Here is an 18,838-nt window from a genome sequence, read left to right on the forward strand (position 1 = left end):
GGCGGCCCCAGACGCGCGCCGCGACGCTGGCGGCGGCCCCGGTCAAGGCGGAGAGCATGAGCGGCACGCCGGTCAGTGCGGCGGCGGCCACGTACGATGTGCGGTAGTGCGCGGCCGCGACGGCATTGGTCGTGAGGAAGACGGTCTTCATGGCGCCGACGAGGCCGACTACGGAGAGGAGCGCCGCGAGGTTGAGGTCTTTGCGCCATCGCGGCCAGTTCTGTTGGTGTAAGCGACTTATACGGCGAGAGAGAGAGAGAGGGAGAGGCATGGTGGTGCTGTAAAAGGGGAAACAAGAAGAAACCCACCAGAGGATCGTCGGCATCGTCGCTCGGTTGCGGCATGAGCTCGACGTCGGCATATTTTCCTCTGCCGTATTTGATGTTCTTGTGCGTCGACCAAGTCCCGAAAGAAAGCTTCCGCGTGTGACTGCTGCTGGACCCGGGCAGAGTAGTCAAGTTGGAACTGTTGTTGCCGTGGCCGGGTATAGCTATGCTCGGTGGAGGACCTGGGTGGGCTCGAGGCCACGGCGAGTGCACCGGGGCCGGCACAGAGACACCAAGGCCAGTAGCACCTTGACTCGCCTCTGACATGATGCTGCTATCTGACCTTTGTTGCTGCTGCTGCTGTTGTTGCTGGTCCAACGAGCGACAATGAGATGCCAATGGGAACAAGGAAGAAAGAAGGAGCAGAGAAGGATTGGAACGGGGATGGCCCAAGAATGCCAGCGTATATAACAAAAGGGCAAAGCAGAGTTTCTTTCAAAAAAAAAAAAAAGAAGGAAGCGGAATCGCAAGACCCTCCCCTGTACGTGACTGGGTCCTAGGCAGCAGGCCCAACGAGCTGGGTCAGGTTCCAGAGGGACCCAAAAGCAAGCAAGGGTTGAGGTTTTTTTTTTTTTTGTCGTTGCCCTTTTCCCACACTTCAGCCTGCTTTCAGGGAAGAAGAAGCAATGCGGGACGGACGCGGGTCTGCGCCTGCCGACGTGCAGCTGCAAGTCAAGATGTTGGGAGACGGGATGTCTTGTCTGAAGAGGGACAAGGTATCCTGAACCGGGGGAGAACCCGGGAAAAGAAAAGTTGCAACAAGTGAAGCAAGTCGATACAAGCCCAAGATGGACGATAAAACGACGGCCAGAGAAGAGAAAAGCAATCACGGTTTCAAGGTATATAAGAGGGGGATAAAAAAAGAAACAGAGAGGACTAGAGAGAGGTGCACGAGTTTGAGTTTGGCGTTTGCTTGATGAGACACACAACTTGTCTGCAGGAGATGATGGGAAATAGAAAATAGAAACTAGAAAATATAGAAAATAAATAGAAAGTAGAAAATAAAAAGTCAGCCAATCTAGCAGCCTTTGCATGTCATTCTAATAACCCATGCGCTCACGCGACTATCATCTTGCGTTGTTTTTTTTGTTATTACAGGGACAATGATGTGCTGCATGGCTTTTTCCCAGACAAAGAGCAAGTCGAAAACACCAATGCCGACAGACGTCACCCGCAGTGTCACTTGCAGCGCCTGCACGCGCAAAGGGGGAATCACCGACAATCGGGGGATGGCCCAGGGGGGGGGGGGGAGGGGATGGAAGAATGGAGGAAGCAATACATACTGTCAAGGGCGACGCGCGCAACGTGGCACATGGCCTGTCCACGATTGAACTTAGGGGCTTTCAACGCCCTCGACTTGTCCTGTCAGAAGCTCAAGGGAGGACGTTGTTGAACACGCAGGGTGAAACATTGACAAAGGGGTGGGGGGGGGAGGATAGCGCAAGTACCATGGCGCGAATTTTGGAGGGGTGGTAAGTTATGGGATGATACGTAAACTAGCAAGATGCTGCATTTCTCTTGCTCCAACAAGGGAGAGCTGATGAGGAGGGAGGAAAAGAGCCCCCAAAGAAGCAACCAGAGGGCAGGAAGAGAAGGCTGTATTAGAGGCGGTCGTTCGTTTCAAGACATGTCACCGGCCAAGAATCGTAAGTGGTGGCCCCGACAGAAATAGATCTGGTCTTGTTTCTTCAAGTTAGTTTCCCGTGTCTTGGATGGGCCTCTACGATCGCGCACTAGTTGGGACTTAGTTGGTTGGTTGGTTCATTAGAGTTAGTTAGTTAGTTGGCTTCTGGTGTGTGGACAAAGTTTGTGGTGCAAACTTTTCGTCTGTTGCGGAAAAGGAAAGAAAAGCAGTGACCTAATTAGTTACAAGGCCAAGTTCAGGTGCTCCGAAGTAGCATCTCGAGACGATGGGTTTCTTTTTTGCTTCTTCGTGTCGGCTGTCTTGGAACCATGCATTGCTCCCTCGCCCTTGTACCCAGCCAAAGAATTCTTTTTTTTTTCTCGACTTTTTGAGACTTGTTCTTCGCCAGTAATAATACGGATACGTTGACAGAACTGTTTCGCGGGTCGGTGCCGTAACTATTTTCTGTGCCAGGCATGGGTGCCATCCCTTGCGTACTATTGCAGCGGGCTGAAAAGATGACTATGGATAACTGATATTCGTATCAATAACTACTGGGAGAATGGTTGGGAACTGTATTACTCGGCGATGCCCTTGAAGACAATCCACTCATAATACCAGCCACCAGCTATTCATTCTCTTGAACCTCGCCGACTTTACGGTAATAATACCAATACAATTACTTGTCTAGAAACCCTCGAGCCCTAATCACCTCCACAATTGTTTTTTTTTACGAGCCGCGAGGGCTTGCGTCAATGGTCCTGCATTGGATTCCTGACCTATCAACTACCGGCTTCCAACTTCCAAGGATACGCCACGCAGCTCGCACAAAGACGAGGTCGTCTCTGGCATTGACCGAGATCTGGAGTTGTGCACAAGTTTGACGTTTCAATCTGTTTGACAGATCAGATCGTGCCGTAACACAGTACTCCGTAACTAGTTACTAAGCGGGACGTTTATCTGCTCCTCCTTGGCCGGCAGGCAGGGCCTTGTTCGTGAAAGCGGAACATTTGGTGGCGTATGGATGTAGTCATGTACCGTATGTACCTACCAGGAAGGGCACGACACTGCGCCTCGTCCCTTTTCGGAAATGGAAAACAGGCACCCCGAGCCGAAGAGACGCGACAACGGTACGCGTCTGTGGGGAACAACTTCACGGCCGAGACGCGGCAGGCGACAGGATGATGGAGTTTCGCGACGGCTCCATCTCCTTGCTCGCCGATGCCTCGACCGCCATGAGCAGACTTGTTGAGCGGATAATCAGTTCTACGCAGGGGAAAAAAAAGGCGCAAAGCAAGGGATCATTAGCCAAAGTTGGTCTCACATGCGACAAGAAAAAAAAAAAAAAAGGAAATCAAAGGTAAGCCGAACCTTGGTACGTCAGCGTATACGACACGGCTGGGTCTTGGTCTGCTCCCGAGATCAGCGGCATCCTCTCCGCCGGTCCCAGCGACACCCGGAACAGCAGCCCGATGGTCCTGGCCGCGTCCACCCAGAGGATGCGGTCCGACGCGAGCGGCACCTTGTCCGTCGTCGTCGTCGGCGGCGCGTCCCACGACGGTCGGCCGTCGCCGTCATCGCGGCTGGCCATTTCCCCGAGCCACCGGCGAAAGACGCGCACGACGTGCTCGCTCATGTTGTAGTGCGTGACAAAGAGGCCGCCGGCGCGCGGGCCCTGCGTCACGAGGTTGAGCACGACGCACAGCTGCGAAAAGAGCTCGCCCTCGTCGAGCCGCAGGTCCTGCGTCGCGGCCTCGTCCGCGCTGTGCACCGAGCCGCCGCCGCCGCCGGGCACCGAGGCCGGCCACACCATGCGGAACGGCCGTCGGCGGTTCTCCTCGGTCACGACGGGCCGGAACACGGCGTACAGCTGGCAGACGCGGCGCAAGTCCGCCGCCGCCGCCGCCGCCGCACCGTCGGGATGACGCGTGTCGAACGGCCGGCAGCAGAGATACGGCGTCCAGATCTTGAGGCTCGGGTGGTAGCACTCGAGGATGAGCTCGTAGCCCGGGAGAGAGGAGACGGCGAGCAGACGCTGCTGGAGAGTGCGCACTGCTACCGCATGAAGCCGACGGCACAGGAGCGTCGCGTTGAGTACTCCTTTCAGAGGCAAATTGTCGAGAATGGCGACTAAGATCTGCTTTGGTCATGAGCTGTCCGGAAGAAACGAGGCGGTACTAGCCTACCTCTGTTGGGAGTCTCTCAAGAGTCGCCGATTCTGATCTGGCTTTTGTGACTTGTGTATTGTTCATTATGCCAATTTTTCTGATAGCCCAGAGTGGTCGGGAACCATGATGTGAGCTCATCGATCATCGGATGAGCGGAGAAGCAAACCTAGGTGACTAGTACTAGACTAGAGGCCATGTTGTCAATATAGTTGTTTGCGCCTGCCAACATTAGTACTAGCTATCAAAGTGACCGTTGCTCAAACTCAATAGAACGATACACTTGAACTAAAAGAAGCAGCCCCAATGTTGACTTGACTTCCGGCAACACTGTCACAACCACAACAAAGGCCACACCCCATACAACGTGACTGGTTTTTTCTTCTTCTACAGAGTTTGCTGATAAATACTAGTTGCTACTTGAACCTGAAATTTGGGTGAAAAGGATTATATTTAATTCACTTCGCTCGCTAGTCTCTGTCGAATGGTTTCTCAGTCTCACGCGCTGGCTTCACGGCCTACGCCTTCTTTTTGACACAACGCCACTCCATTAACGGAACAGCAAGGCTGCCGACACAGGCAAAGACGACACTGACGAGAAAGACGGAGCGAAGGCCTTCATTGTAAGCGTCCAAGATTGCGCCCACCCTGTCAGGGTACTTGATCTGCATGGCCGCTCCAAGCTCCGAGGCACCTACACCCAAAACCTCGGCCGGGTCGACATCAGGAAGAGTCTGCTGGATGACGCGCAGCAGCGTGCCTTGAAACACGTTTTGAGCGACGGACAGAAACACGGTTCCGGACAGACTTTGCAAGAAGATGAGAACGCTCGTCGCGATGGCGAGGTCGGAGCCTGTAAAGGTCGTCTGCGCAGCAATGATGGGTTGCTGGATGCCCAGACCTATTCCCAGGCCGGTAAGAACAAGTGCCGCAGCCCTATACGGTACGTCAGCAAGAAAAAAAGAAAGTCATTTCATCTTGCGTGGCGCATCGTACCATGTAGCTGTGCTTGTCTCGCGATCAAAAGTATACACCAAGCCGCAGCCGACTGATGTCACAATCACGGAAGCAATCATGTTGGGCACATAGTAACCGACTTTGGAAACCTGTGTCCAGAGTTTTGATTAGCATCTGTCTGGGGCAAATGCGCGCAACCGCCCCCAACCTACCATGAAACCGGAGCCAATGACGGCGACGGACATGGCGGCGCTCGCAGCGAGCATGTTGATACCCGACGCGTACGCCGACGCCCCCCGCACCGCCTGGAACCAGATGGGCACGTAGTATGTGATGATGAAGAAGGCGGCAAAGTAGCAAAACACAAACAAGACGCCGCCGGCGAGCGATCGCTGCCTGATCATGGCCAGCGGAACCGTCGCCGTGGCACCCTGCAGATACTGCGAAACCACCCACAGGACCAGCAGCGAAGAGAAGAAGGAGAGGAGCACGACGAGGCGCCAGTCGTCCCAGGCATACTCGACGCCTCCCCACTGCAGGGCCAGCAGCAGGCAGAGGATGGTCGGGATGAAGATGAGCGTGCCGACGAGGTCGAAGCGAGCGAGGAAGCCGCCCAGGCTGCGGGTCGTGGTGACTGTGCTCTCGGCCGGGATTTGGACGAGGAAGAGGATGACGAGAAACGTGACGCCCCCGATGGGAAGGTTGATCCAGAAGCACCATCCTAGATAAAAGCATGAGTACAGGGTAACAACCTGGATCCAAAGTTTGAGAAACGTACTCCAGCTTGCTTTGTCAGTAAGAACACCTTGAAAAACATGTTAGCACGCGTTCACTTGCTATCTGTATACTTTTCAAGGCTCACCTCCCAGCGTCGGCGCGATGATTTGCGCAATCCCCGACATGCCGCCCAAAGCGCCGGTATATTTCGGCAGCTCGTCCACCGGGATAAAGAAGCGAATCAGCTATTCCACTACAGTCAGTCTGGCACCGGGCGGCCCAAATGTCCCACCGCGAGAAAAAGGTACGACGACGAACAAAAAAGGCACCAGACATGAGGCCGGCGCACCCGGCGCCGGCCACGGCCCGGCCGACAATCAGCACGAGGGAGCTCGGGGCCGCGGCGCACACCACCGAGCCGGCCTCAAAGAGGACCAGCGCGGACAAGAAGACCCATTTGACGCGGAACTCGGCGTACAGCTTGCCAAAGAAGAGCTGCAGGCAGCACGTGCTCATGAGGTAGGCCGAGCCGTACCAGCCCGCGTCGGACAGCGAGCGGAACTCGGACGTGATCTGGGGCACGGCGGTGGCGACAATGGACCGATCCTGGAAAAAGAAGAAGAGAGAAAAGCTGTGTCAGTTAGGACTGAGGGAGGGGGGAAGGTAACAATACGCACCAGGGCAATGCAGATAATCATCAAGGCCAGACCGGTAAAGATGGCGAAAATGGCAAAGGGACTGGCGGGCTGCGTCGAGGAGGCTTTGGCTACCTCTGCGGCGGCGTCTTCATCATTGTTGATCGTGTCGAGCAGAATAGGCGCGTCGCTGCTGCTGCGACGTCGTTTCTCCGTGGGCGCACGCCCGTGGACGTATCCATTCGCACTCCTGCTTGTTGGTCAGCATGTTACCAACCTGTTGGCCGGTCAAGGGTTTCCTTACCTTGTCATTTTCCGTCTTCCTGACAGACCAATTTAGAACCAGATTAAAAGGAAGCATGATTTTTTGCGAAGCAGACAAAACGCAGAGGCTCTGATGACAATGGTGTATCTCCTCGGACCTCATCTCTAGGACCGTGTTTCATTTGCGTCAAAGCAGCCGCTTGCCCACGGACTCGCCTCGGACTCGCTTACCCTAACGCGGTCGGCCCAGATTACCTGAACGGAAGCCGGCTCTCGAAATACCAGGTGTTGTGAGATCCGGACGCGATACCACTCAGCACCAGAGCGGCTATGGCTGGATATATACACAAGGGCGGTCGCTGTCTTTCCAACCCTCACAAGTATTGGCTCTTTTCCAAACTAGGAATTAAACACAGTACCTCTTCCAGCTCTCATGGCCTTCCATTACGCCGGGCTCACTTGGTAGGCATTGTCTAGCTCAATGCGCAACAAATTCATTGCTGATGATAAAATTGAGGAGAGAAGCTTTTCACTACGCTATTAAACAACTCTATATCCTGTCTACTGATACATTTATCAGAGTGCTCCAACATTACTCCAAAACGCCTCTATGCCAATTGCATGTCTAGTACGTAGCCAATCCCATCTATCGATTTAGCCTTGTCTTTCAAATGCTACCATTCATATCTTTGTGACGGGCGTCACGCACTGCTGCCTCGACAGCGTCATGCAAATCGAAGTGGAAAAACGGCCGATCCACTGCTGAAATCGTAGCCTGCCCCTTAGTGCTTCCGGCCGTTGTCGGAGGGGACGAGGCTGGCGAATCTTGCGTCTCTTCATCAGCGACTGTGGCTAGCGATCGTCGTCGCTGCCTGGTTTGCAGTAAAGGAGTCGCATCACTGAGAGAAGCGACTGAATACAACGGCCGCCACTTGGCCAAGGCTTCAGGGTTCTGGCTTGTAGGATAGCCGAAACCAGCAGTGGCCAACGCCTTTCGCGTCCATCTATTTCCAACGTTGGAAAAATGCCACTCGACAGTGTCTGGCGCCGCATACTGATCCAGTACGTTGCGCAAGTCGACCAGACCCTGAATAGATGTAATATCAATGTTGTTAACGGCCGAAAAGTCCAGAATCAGGGCTCGCAAGCAAGGCAGATGCTGTGAAAGAAGCTTATCTCGCGGTCCGGCGTCATTCCAAAGTCGGTCTGATTCATGTTCATAGTGTTCGTCCGAAGTTCGCCGCGTATTCTCCATCAAGTGTGACTGTAAAATGTCCACATGCAGTGCCTGGTTCATATAATTGTAGCTGTCATGTAGGCGATACACGAACACGCCAGGGTATGGAGTATCCAGTAAAATGGCAGGGTTTGAAGAATCTTGCCGGTTCAAAGGCAAGAAGACGTCTTTGGTCGTTGTGACGTCTCTTGTAAACTTGGAAGCTGTATCCTCGCCATCGACCGGCACCCGTTGTGAGCGGGCAATGCCGACAAATCCGCCATTGGCTCTCGCAACTCTAATAAGCAACAGCGCAAGGGATAGACCGACCCCAAGATAGATCGAATGGTCTAAAGACTGGAAAATGGCCATGAAAACACATGCCACCCAGATGATGAGCTCAAAAGGCGACAGCTGCCAATATCTGTACAGATTTTTCGGCGGAGCAATCAGGCTGCACACGGCATGAATGATGAGGCCAGACAATGCAGCTTTGGGGATGTAGTAAAACACTCCCGTCAGCGCATAGAGCGCCAGAACAAGCATCAAGGCGCTGAACAATCCGGCAAGAGGTGTGCGGACACCGGCCTTGGACAGCACCGCAGAGGCGCCAAAGGAGCCTGTGCAAACGTAGCCTCCCACAAACGGGCTCAGTAGGTTGGCAGCGCCCAGAGCGACAATTTCCTGTGAAGGGCGAATATTGTAGTTGTACAGCCTGCCCATGGCTTTTGCGATGGCGATGTGCTCTATAATGAGTATAATGGCTACAGCGGGCAGCTCTGGGAGGACTGCTTGAAATAGCGGCATGTCGACGCGAGGGACTCCAATTCTCTGAAAGCCTAGCAAACAGTCAGTAAAGGTTGAAGCCAAGCGCGCTGCATGTACAACATACCTCTCTCTATATGGCCGACGATGCGAAATTTTGGGCTATCGGCATGGCCACGGTTGACCAAGAAGCTAATGAGCGTAAAGAGTACCATGGTGAATGTGAGTCGAAGCGACGAGACAAATGACCAAGCTCGTTTATGAGCTGGATATCTCGATTCCATGTGGGAACAGAAACCTCGAATTCCAAATAGAAGCGCAATAGAAGACAGTCCAATCGCTGCGTCGATCTTAGTCTTGTGGAGGGACTCTAAAGTGTCAATTATAACCCGATATGGTGGCGCTTGGTTCTTAATTCCAGAGATGCCTAGCGTTGTCGGGAGCTGAGTAGCCATGATAGTTATACTGGCAGCAGTGACAAACGCGGATATAGGGATGTAAGGTATGAATTCGATAACCCAGCCTAATCGAAGGAGACCGAAAAATAACAAGACAATACCGCAGAGCAGGGTGAGAGTGCGTGCAATATCCTCATTGGAGTAAGTGAGCATATTGTCCTTGCTGACGACGCGATCGACGACTTGGCCCACGAGCAGGGATCCAACTGCGGTGGTCTTTTCGTGTTAGTACAAATTTCAACATTGTATACAGTGCCACTTACTCCGATGACGATGTCTTTCGACGTACCGAATAGCCAGTACAAGACAGCACCAGTGAAGGAGGTGTAGAGGCCATATGCTGGAGTAAGGCCTGCGAGAACGGCATACGCCATGGCTTGTGGGACGACGACTAGACCAATAGTGATGCCTGAAAAAAGTTGGTGAGAAGAATTGGAGACCTATTTGGTTGTAGAACTGACCGGCGACGACGTCTCCAAGTAGCCATCTGGGATTGTAACGTCGGATCCAGAAGACGGAGGGAAAGAGACTCCAGATGTAATGGACAGCACCCGCTTTCGTTGGCAGTTGCTCTTTAAGCCACTCTGATACGGTCGGTTCCTCTTCTGCGTAGAGATGAACCGAGCCCAGGACTGCGCGTGCGCGCTCCTCTAGATGCTGTGGTTGATGGGCATAGCGGGCGTTGGTATCGACGCCAAGAAGCGATTTGGCAAGTCGGCTACCGGCATTCTCGGACATTTTTGAAGACAAGACGGTCGAATCATGTAGGATGCGGAAAGGCACGGTTTCTGGGGTGGCAAAGGATGATGATGCTGCTCAATGGCAGATGTATTCGGTGTCTCGGTATGCAGCGATGTCGTGAGCAATCGTCGTCCTCGGCGAGCAATGCAGGTTTTGGATGTGCGACTCGGGCGCAGCGACGAAGAGAGAATGAAATATTAACAAAAGAATGGAATTGTAAGTCAGGGCATAGGATAGAAAGTAGTGAGGTAAAGACAAACGGGTTCCATGACGTTTAATTTATAAGACTCTGAAATTCAGTGGCACCGAGCCGGTATAAGCAGCGGGCGGGAGTCGGGAGGTATTGGAAGGAAAGAGCCAGCAGAGGACCACAGTACATGCGGATGGGACGAGGTGCTTTGTGAAACGACATCTTGGCAACGGAAACCGTATATTGACAGGGCTTAAAATTATTGCTTAAATTGTTGTTTAAATCTTGCCACTTTTCTTGGCTGCTCGACGTTGAGTGCTGTTTGTACCTCTGCTAGCGGAAGTCGGCGGTGGCGTCGCCCTGACCGACTTCCGCCCGCTGGTGCCAAGATCAACCTCACCAGCTCTGTATAATACAGAGAGTATTGAGTTATTCGTAGAACCTACAACAACATACTTGCATGGGTAGGATCCTGCAACAGTCTTCGACATGATGATGCCGGGTTTCTTGCAGCCTTTTACGACGTTTGAAAGCGCGTCAAGAACGGGGGACCCTCAGAGAATTTCCGACGACCGCCATAATAAAAGCCTCTGAGACAGTCAAGAACTTCTTAATCTCTGGATCCCCCCTTTCTGTTTGCTGGACACTGTCAAACTGTCACACTGCGCAGCGCTCTGTATCAACGCCAACAACGCTCCGGCCTTGCTCAAGTTACAAGACCGACAGCCGTCTTCTGGGCACACATTTCGGAATAAGCCTGTTAGTTATACATACTCTTGAGCGGGAGCATTGGGTTCATGTACTGGATGGATGCCTGACGAAGCATGCGAGCATGCCCGATATCCATATGTAGCGTCGAATATAGAGCAACAGAACCGATGTAGTAGTGAATCTGGGTTCCTCTTATCATATAGAAACCTCTGTTTTGCCAATTGCCAAGTTGCCCAGGCCGCCCGCTTGCTTGTCATACAGGACGCACCGCCACTCAAAGGCCCACGCTCGGTACCGTTGTGAGCATCATGATCGGTTCATCGGAGACAATACAACTGTACTAGTAAATACAATCGTGGCAGAAAATTGAAAACTCAAGTCGTCGTCAATTCCGTCCATTGCAAGGCTCCCTACCCTACACTTGGAACCAAACCCAGCCCAGGTAATACCAGTTAGATTGCCTACCAATATTTTCGACATGCAGAATCAAGGCGGAGTTTACAGTGACTTCCTGAAGCAAGTTAAAAAAAAAAAGGCAGTTCCTCCTCGCAGCTGTGAAGCTTCCTGTGGTCGCACTATGGGGCTTTGCCTCACGCCCGTCGCTATCAACGCCTTTATAAGCCGCATAAATTAATTTTTTTATTGACAAAGACTGGCTCTTGAATCGACTTTTTCGGTTTCGGCCGGATCCCACCCCTGCAAGCCACGTTGGTGGTCGAAAACGCACCAATCAATCGATGACCATGTCTCTACAAATGCCGGGCGTATACTCGCCCCAAAACTTACACAGAAGCTACTCATCGATGCGGTTGGTTTATGGTGATTTTATAGCATATTACCCTCGCTACACCGAAATTTAATTTCATTCCCACCACCTGACGTTTCATATTGCAGTCTGCTGTAAAATAAGAGCGCCAATGCCCGGCTTGTGCTCTAGAAGGTCTTGACCTAGGACGTGGACAGAGTCACTAGGATTGAACGCTTCCCGCAAGCGCCCGATGTTCTGCTCTAAGTTATGGTACCAGGGCAATTGGCCGAGGTTCTATCCTCGCCGCTGTTGCAACTCCGAGTCTGTAAAATGCGCCATAGAAGGGCAGCTAGGGTTGACAGGGAATGTTCGCTGACTGCGAACATTACGTACCAGTGCGTCTGGAATCATATCATGTACGGTCAAGTACTCGGTGTAAAAAAAAATCCAAGGGCCAAATTTGACATGTCAACAGTTATGTGTTGCGCCGGTTCCGATGCTGCTGAGGATTATCGGTTCTAAATGGTCACCACCCTGGCCGTTTCAGAGCGTATAAGTGAAAGAAGCTCAGCGAGAATATCAGCAATGCGAGTACAATAAGCACCAAGAAAGCACGTTAACTGCCAGGATCAACGCGTCTCTATCTGAAACGGAGTCTTGGCTGTCCCTGCCGTCCTTCCAAATTCGGAGGCGGGCTAGGACACTTGGACAAGTCCCCCGCTCTCCACCTTGATCCGAGGCAACTTGGGCCATTGCCCCGGCATGTCAACGCCGGGGGTATAATAAGAATCATGGGGTGACGGGGGAGCGACAGGCCCGCTCCCCGCCCTAGGTTTGGCTAGAGCATAGCCCAACAAAAAGTCGTTGGAAGCGGACCGTGATTCATCAGGGCGGGATGTGGACGCAAATAGAGTTCATTGGCTGCCAAGGAGTCGATCGGAGACGGTTAGACACTACATATGAAGTCGTGCCTCGGCCCTTTGACATTGTAAAAGCTTGATCGGCCGAAAATCTGGAATTTTTTCTTCTTCAACCTCGACAACCCTCCAGTTCTCTTGTTGAAGGTTACGTATAACAGAGTACACAACAATGACAACTACAACTGGGACAACTACGCGGTCGCGCTCTGCCAAAGCGGCGGCGGCGCCAAGCACCCCACCACCAGTCAAGATTGAGCAGAAGAAACTGTCCTTTTTCGGGTACCTGGACATGATTCCCGGCTTGGCTGTCATTGTCGCCACGGCCTTGACGGCCTTTGTCACCGGCCTGTTCAGAACGGAGCGAGACTCCAAGACGTTTCACCTCCACGTCGCCAACACCATTCTGCGCAAATCGACGAGTCGTCTCACCCCGCTGCAGCTACAGTAAGGATAGCCCGCGAGATTATACTCACCCGGTAGCTTCTTCTCCCAGTTGAACTGCTGCTAATCTGCTGGGCGGTAGGCTCGTTTCGCCCAACACCGACATCATCTACAACACATATGCGCGAGCTAGAAAACTCAAGCCGGAAACTGTGGCTCTTGCTCACGGAGCCAAGGGCCACTGGGTCGGCAACAAGAATGCGACCAATGTCCTGATTTGGTACCACGGTAGGTCCCTTATCGCTTTTGCTGGCAAGACGAGGATATATGAACCGCGCGCTAATACAATTCCAGGCGGTGGATTCTGCCTCCCGGCCAACATTGGCTACTTCAAGCTGTTTGAGCGCCTGCTGAAAGAGGTCAACGCCACCGGCGGCGACCTCTGCGTATTCGCCGTCACCTACACGCTGGCGCCGCACGGCACGTATCCCGTTCAGCTGACGCAGTCGGTCGAAGCCCTGCGCCACGTTCTCGAGCACACGGGCCGCTCGCCGGCCAACGTCCTCCTCGGCGGCGACTCGGCCGGCGGCAACCTGACGGTCGGCGTTCTCTCGCACCTGGCGCACCCGCACCCGAGCATCGTCCCGCTGCACGTCTCGGAGCCGCTCGCCGGCGCCGCCGCGATTGCGCCGTGGGTTTCGCTGAAGCCGGACCTGTCGGACCAGGTCATCTACGACGGTGGCGACATTGTGACGACGTTTGTGGGCGAGCAGTGGTCGACCACGTTCATGGGCGGCGCAGAGTCCGACTACTACACGGACGCGTTCGATGCGCCGTCGAGTTGGTTCGAGACGTTTCCTGTCAAGAAGATGCTTTTCATGGGTGGTGAGAACGAGATCATGATGCCTCTGATTGAACACTTTTATGGAACCGTCAAAGTAAGCATTTTTCTCTTTCGGCTTGACATGCTGCGCGCCAATCATACTGACCGTGACTAGGCTGGCTTTCCCAACGTGGAACTGTTCAAGGGCAAGAGAGAGTCTCACGTCGCTCCGGTTTACAACATTTACGTCGGCGACAATACCGAGACTGAGCAGGGCAAGAAGCTCAAGACTTGGGTGATTGACTTGTTAAAATAAGATGACGTGTGCTGGTGTATGTGGGAATTATTATTGACCTGGTCACTTATAAGCAATGGCTAGGCAGAAGCGTTGCACCAAAAGCACGGACTCGTCACGTCGTCCACGTCGACAAGTCCCGCTTCCGTTGTGGCACTTCTGAAAGCGCAACGTTGAGTTGGAAGAGAGACTTGAAACGCTCTATATTGCAGCCTGGGATGGGACATACACAGAGGCAGTAGTATTTGCGGGCATTTACAAAATGAGATATGATATATACTTTGGTACAGGCAGGACGTATGAAAGATGACAGTCAAGTAAGAACAAGAGACGATTTTGTATGAAAATAATTTCCTTGTGTAAGGGTATTCTCTTGACACAGACGAGAACAGGTGGAACGGTGCCAAGAAACAAAGATGAATTGCGGCGTGTCGCTGTTGTTTAATAAATTATTATTAATTTAAATACCCGCCTGTCACACATTCTGTTATGGGGCTAGGCATCCAGCTGGCTACGTGAGGTTCTGGCTGGTTCTCTTACATCAGCTTCATGAACTGTACATACAACATTCCCACATTGTTCCGACATCGTAACCACCATTCTTGGACATGATGGAGTGGGCCAAAAAGGTGTTCAACTACCTTGTGCATCTGGAGTGGACAGAGAGGATCCAGCACAACTGCACCTTCTGCGACCGCGCGAACTTTGCCATCATCGTCTACGAAGTAAGCGCAAACTCATTTCCCCGGCTCGAAGCGAACCGAGACTTGCTAACGCCTACTCCAAGGATGATGAGATCATCGCCGTTGAGAACCGCCATCTGGCAGGCCAGCAGCACTGGCTCATCTTGCCGAAGCAGCACACGGTCCGCGACATCGAAAACCTGAATGGCCAACATCTGGCACTTCGTATGACTCCGGCAACAAATACTTTTTGCACCGCGCACTTTTACCGTCACTAACGAACACCTGCTGTATTTCTAGTGCAAGCCATGGATCGGGTGAAGAAGCTGCTGCTCGCGGAGAGGGCCGCGGGCATCTCGCCGTCCGCTGTGCAGTCCGGATACCATCGAGGTCGGCGGCGGCTGGTGGGGAGCATCTTTTGGCCCGATATTATTTCCATCCACCATCTCCATCTTCATGTCATTGTCCAGCCGCACCTCTGGCTGCGAATGTTCAAGTACCCGCGCTGGTTTCCACTCATGTGGAAATCGGATATGACGGTGCTGCGAGAGGTGCAGGGAACATTGCATGCACTCCCTCCCGCAACTGCGAGCGGCTAAAGAGCGGTTGCAGCAAGAGATGAAGGCGCCGCCTGGTAAAGGTACTGGCCTCGCGGCCCTCCACAACCTTGGCAGCCCGATCTTGTCCAGGGGAGCTCAAAGGTGCAACGGCACTCCGGCGGCTTCGGACCAAGACATAATCGCCAAGACAAGAGGAGTTTATATACGGATAATCATGGATCGAAACGAAACGACTTTTGGTTGACAGCGCACGGCCGGAGCGGAAAGTCGGGCAAAAGTGTGGTGCCCGGGGTAGCTAGCTACGCCACCTTGTTAGTTACTGGAAGTGGGCTTCAAGATGAAAGTTTGAGCCGGCTGATCATGTTGCTAGCTCCAACTGGCATCTCATCCAGACGAATCAATAGCAAAAAAATAATAGAGCCAGTTATCTCGTGTATTCCGGCGTCGCTTCGTCGCGCTGAGATGGTGCACAAGCAGAAAGGGACCTGCAGGACCCCCAGTCGTCGCACATGTACCCATCCTCTGACGGTTGTTATCCGAGGCTAAGACGCACCAAAATATCAAGCCACGGCTGAGCTACCCTGCTCGACGTGGGTCGCGGTGGTCTAGTGGCCGGAATAGACCATGGGGTCGAGTGACTGCTCGAGGTACGTACGAACTCGGTTGTATCATCTTGTAACTGATTTGTATGGTAATGAGTGGTTTCTCTCAATAATCGGTTGATGCATCTTACATACTGTCACCCCTAGATACATGCTTGTCTACACGTTGAGGCTTGGGCGTCAATATATGTCGTGCTACACGACTTGGGTCGGATAGATCGTCAAAGCATCCCAAGTCGGCAGTATGGGCTAGCAAACTGCTAGCGCAACCCATCGAACGGATATGCGGGGTAACTAAAAGCTTCCCAGGGAGCTATAAGCCTGAGCTGGGTGGCTATGTCTGGTTGCCCAAGTTGAGAGTTGCAAAGGCTTCCCCAAACCTCTTCAGCCAGGCAACTTCTCTCTGTCCCTAGCACCTTTTCCCCTCTCATCATTCCATCCACCAGAGTCAATCGACCGCAACAATGGCGCGCAAGTACAAGAACCCCATGACCAACCCGCTGCACTATGCGACGCCGCAGCTCCTCACTGGTGCGCCGGCGACGTACACCACGGCTCAGCGAAAGCTACTCGGATACGACTATGGTGAGTGGTCCCTTTCAATTGAATGATGATGCACAATCTGCTGGCAAGCCATCATCTCCTTCCCTGAAACAACTCATTGACACCCCCGATCCCAGTCATTGTCGGCGGCGGCTGCGCTGGCTGCGTGCTCGCCTCCAAACTGTCCGAGGACGCGGACGTGACGGTGCTGCTCCTGGAGGCGGGCGGCCCGCACACGGGGATCCTCGAGTCGCGCGTGCCGCTGCTCTTCTCCAAGCTCTTCCACGGCGAGCACGACTGGGACTACAGCACGGTGGAGCAGCCGGGCCTCGCGTACCGGCGCATGTTCTGGCCGCGCGGCAAGGTGCTCGGGGGCTCGACGTCGATCAACGCCATGATGTACCACCACGGCTCCAAGTCCGACTACGACGAGTGGGCCGGCGCGCTCGGCTGCGCGGGCTGGTCCTACGCCGACCTCGCGCCGTACCTGCGGCGCATGGAGAACTTCACCGCCAACCCGGCGCGGCCCGCCATCGACCTCCAGCACCGCGGCACCGGCGGCGAGTGGCAGACGGGCTACTCGACGCTGTCGCCCATGGTCGAGCGCGGCTTCCTGCCGGCGTGCGCCGAGGTGGGCATCCCCGCCAACCCGGACATCAACACCGAGGCCGGCACGCTCGGCGTCACGCGCTTCCAGACCTTCATCGACAGCAAGGGCGAGCGCTCGTCCATGGCCACGGCGTTTCTGACGCCCGAGGTGCTGCGCCGCCCGAACCTGTACGTCGCCTGCCACGCGCACGTCACGCGCGTGCTGTACGACCGCCTCGACAGCGACAAGGAGCCCGCGGCCATTGGCGTCGAGCTCATGACCAAGCGCGGCGGCGAGCGGTACGAGGTGCACGCCCGCCGCGAGGTCATCCTGTCGGGCGGCGCCGTCAACACCCCGCAGACGCTGCTGCTGAGCGGCATCGGGCCCGCCGCGGAGCTGGGCAGGCTCGGCATCTCCGTCGTCAAGGACAATGCCGCCGTCGGCCGCAACATGAAGGACCACCTGTGCCCGACGGGCGTGGTGCTCAAGAGCAAGACGGCGCACACGTACGACTACCTCAACGACAACATCAAGGCCATCCCCGCGCTGCTGCGCTGGCTCGTCACCGGCGGCGGCCCGCTGTCGAGCAACGTCGGCGAGGCCGCCGCCTTTATCCGCACCGTCGACCACCCCTCGCCCGCCACCAAGCCCGAGAACCGGCCCAAGGACTACTCGTCGGGCGGCGTCGGGCCGGATGTCGAGATCCTCGGCGCGCCGATTGCCTTTATCCACCACGGCGAGGAGCAGGCGCCTGCAGGGGCGGGCATCTTCTCCGTCGGACCGTGCCTGCTGCGCCCGCAGAGCGTGGGTACGATTACGCTCAAGACGGACGATCCGTTTGATCACCGTACGTAATTCTTCTGCTTTCCCCTGTCTCAAGTTTTCTCTCCCTGTCGCACCTACGCTAACAGCAACAAACCAGCCCTCATCGACCCCAAGTACTTTAGCGACGAGGGCGACAACGACCGCAAGGTGATGCTCGCGGCGCTGCGGCTGGCCATCAAGATTGCCAACAGCGCGCACTGGAAGGAGTTTGTCGAGCCCATTGCGCGCAACGACAGCCCGGGCCATCTGTGGTGGCCCTCGTCGAGCAGCGACCCGGACAGCATCAGCGACGAGCAGCTGCTGGCCTTTATGAAGGAAAAGGCCTTTACGCTCTACCACCCAGTCGGCACGGCGCGCATGGGGCCCGTCGAGGCTGGTAATAGTGTCGTCGACCTCGAGTGCCGCGTCCACGGCGTCGGCCGGCTGCGCGTCGTCGATGCCAGCGTCTTCCCGGAGCAAATCAGCGGACACCCGACGGCGGTGATTGGTGCCATTGCGTACAAGATGAGCGACGTCATCAAGAAGACGTTTACGCCGGCCGGACCGCCCCTGGCCAACTTGTAAGTAATGGAGGAAGAAATCTGGACAGGGATCTTGTACATTGTCTCTGCTTGGTTGAGCTATTTTGAGTGTCACGTCACAGGTTGATTGGCTGGTGCTTCCGAGACATGCATGAATTTTCTTTTGCAAAGGAATAGTGAATAAAAACTCGTTTTAACGGTCAAGTATGTCAAGTATGCGCTAAAAGTTGCGCAGACAGAGTATGAAGTCTACAAAACGCCAGCGTATGCATCCGTCCAAACCCGAAACCCGTCTTTCGTTTGTCGCTGAGAAAATGCAGACGAATCATAGCGTAAATCATGGTGTAAATCATGTCAAGTACCAGCAAAAAAGACGAGACATTACACGTAAGCCATAAAGCAGGAAAATATTCGTAAAAAAAAAGCCTGGCGAGGAGATTAGGTCCTCGCCGTCCACGCTCCATCACGAGCCACCTCGTTGAGGGTGGACTCGTCGCTCATTCTCGGACGGCCCTCGCCGGACTCGGACGCAATAGTGCTCGCCCCCGTGAGCGACTCCAAGTCGGCGCGGTCCATCGC

At 54.3% G+C, this 18,838-nt stretch overlaps 6 protein-coding genes across 6 annotated transcripts in view; 3 read left to right on the forward strand and 3 right to left on the reverse strand.

Moving 5' to 3' along the window:
• CCM_00879 (uncharacterized protein) overlaps nucleotides 1-593 on the reverse strand; it is a gene marked incomplete at both ends in the record, with an annotated part of 1,456 nt that extends 863 nt beyond the window's left edge. Inside the window, 2 exons of the mRNA XM_006666038.1 lie at nucleotides 96-220; nucleotides 309-593. Coding sequence (XP_006666101.1) covers nucleotides 96-220; nucleotides 309-593 — 410 coding nt within the window. The remainder of the gene's footprint in view (nucleotides 1-95; nucleotides 221-308) is intronic.
• Nucleotides 594-3,103: 2,510 nt separating this feature from the next.
• CCM_00880 (Cyclin-like F-box) lies at nucleotides 3,104-4,202 on the reverse strand (the record flags this gene model as incomplete). Its single annotated transcript, XM_006666039.1, has 3 exons — nucleotides 3,104-3,216; nucleotides 3,322-4,087; nucleotides 4,137-4,202. The coding sequence occupies 3 exons, from the start codon at nucleotides 4,200-4,202 to the stop codon at nucleotides 3,104-3,106; spliced, it is 945 nt and encodes a 314-aa protein (XP_006666102.1).
• Nucleotides 4,203-4,633: 431 nt separating this feature from the next.
• Nucleotides 4,634-9,865, reverse strand: CCM_00881 (sulfate permease 2; the record flags this gene model as incomplete). The annotated part of the gene is made up of 11 exons (XM_006666040.1): nucleotides 4,634-5,051; nucleotides 5,112-5,221; nucleotides 5,285-5,793; nucleotides 5,851-5,877; nucleotides 5,935-6,034; nucleotides 6,108-6,395; nucleotides 6,467-6,674; nucleotides 7,744-8,743; nucleotides 8,797-9,343; nucleotides 9,391-9,536; nucleotides 9,589-9,865. The coding sequence occupies 11 exons, from the start codon at nucleotides 9,863-9,865 to the stop codon at nucleotides 4,634-4,636; spliced, it is 3,630 nt and encodes a 1,209-aa protein (XP_006666103.1).
• Nucleotides 9,866-12,606: 2,741 nt separating this feature from the next.
• CCM_00882 (lipase/thioesterase) lies at nucleotides 12,607-13,957 on the forward strand (the record flags this gene model as incomplete). Its single annotated transcript, XM_006666041.1, has 3 exons — nucleotides 12,607-12,881; nucleotides 12,961-13,756; nucleotides 13,817-13,957. The coding sequence occupies 3 exons, from the start codon at nucleotides 12,607-12,609 to the stop codon at nucleotides 13,955-13,957; spliced, it is 1,212 nt and encodes a 403-aa protein (XP_006666104.1).
• A 587-nt stretch (nucleotides 13,958-14,544) lies between these two features.
• On the forward strand, nucleotides 14,545-15,218 carry CCM_00883 (Histidine triad-like motif-containing protein; the record flags this gene model as incomplete). Its single annotated transcript, XM_006666042.1, has 3 exons — nucleotides 14,545-14,661; nucleotides 14,724-14,844; nucleotides 14,920-15,218. 3 exons carry the CDS (start codon nucleotides 14,545-14,547, stop codon nucleotides 15,216-15,218), a joined length of 537 nt encoding a protein of 178 aa, XP_006666105.1.
• Nucleotides 15,219-16,245: 1,027 nt separating this feature from the next.
• On the forward strand, nucleotides 16,246-18,302 carry CCM_00884 (glucose dehydrogenase, putative; the record flags this gene model as incomplete). The annotated part of the gene is made up of 3 exons (XM_006666043.1): nucleotides 16,246-16,366; nucleotides 16,462-17,760; nucleotides 17,836-18,302. 3 exons carry the CDS (start codon nucleotides 16,246-16,248, stop codon nucleotides 18,300-18,302), a joined length of 1,887 nt encoding a protein of 628 aa, XP_006666106.1.
• Nucleotides 18,303-18,838: the final 536 nt, after the last annotated feature.

This window comes from Cordyceps militaris, assembly GCF_000225605.1.
Source record: "Cordyceps militaris CM01 unplaced genomic scaffold CCM_S00001, whole genome shotgun sequence".
Classification (NCBI taxonomy): domain Eukaryota; kingdom Fungi; phylum Ascomycota; class Sordariomycetes; order Hypocreales; family Cordycipitaceae; genus Cordyceps; species Cordyceps militaris.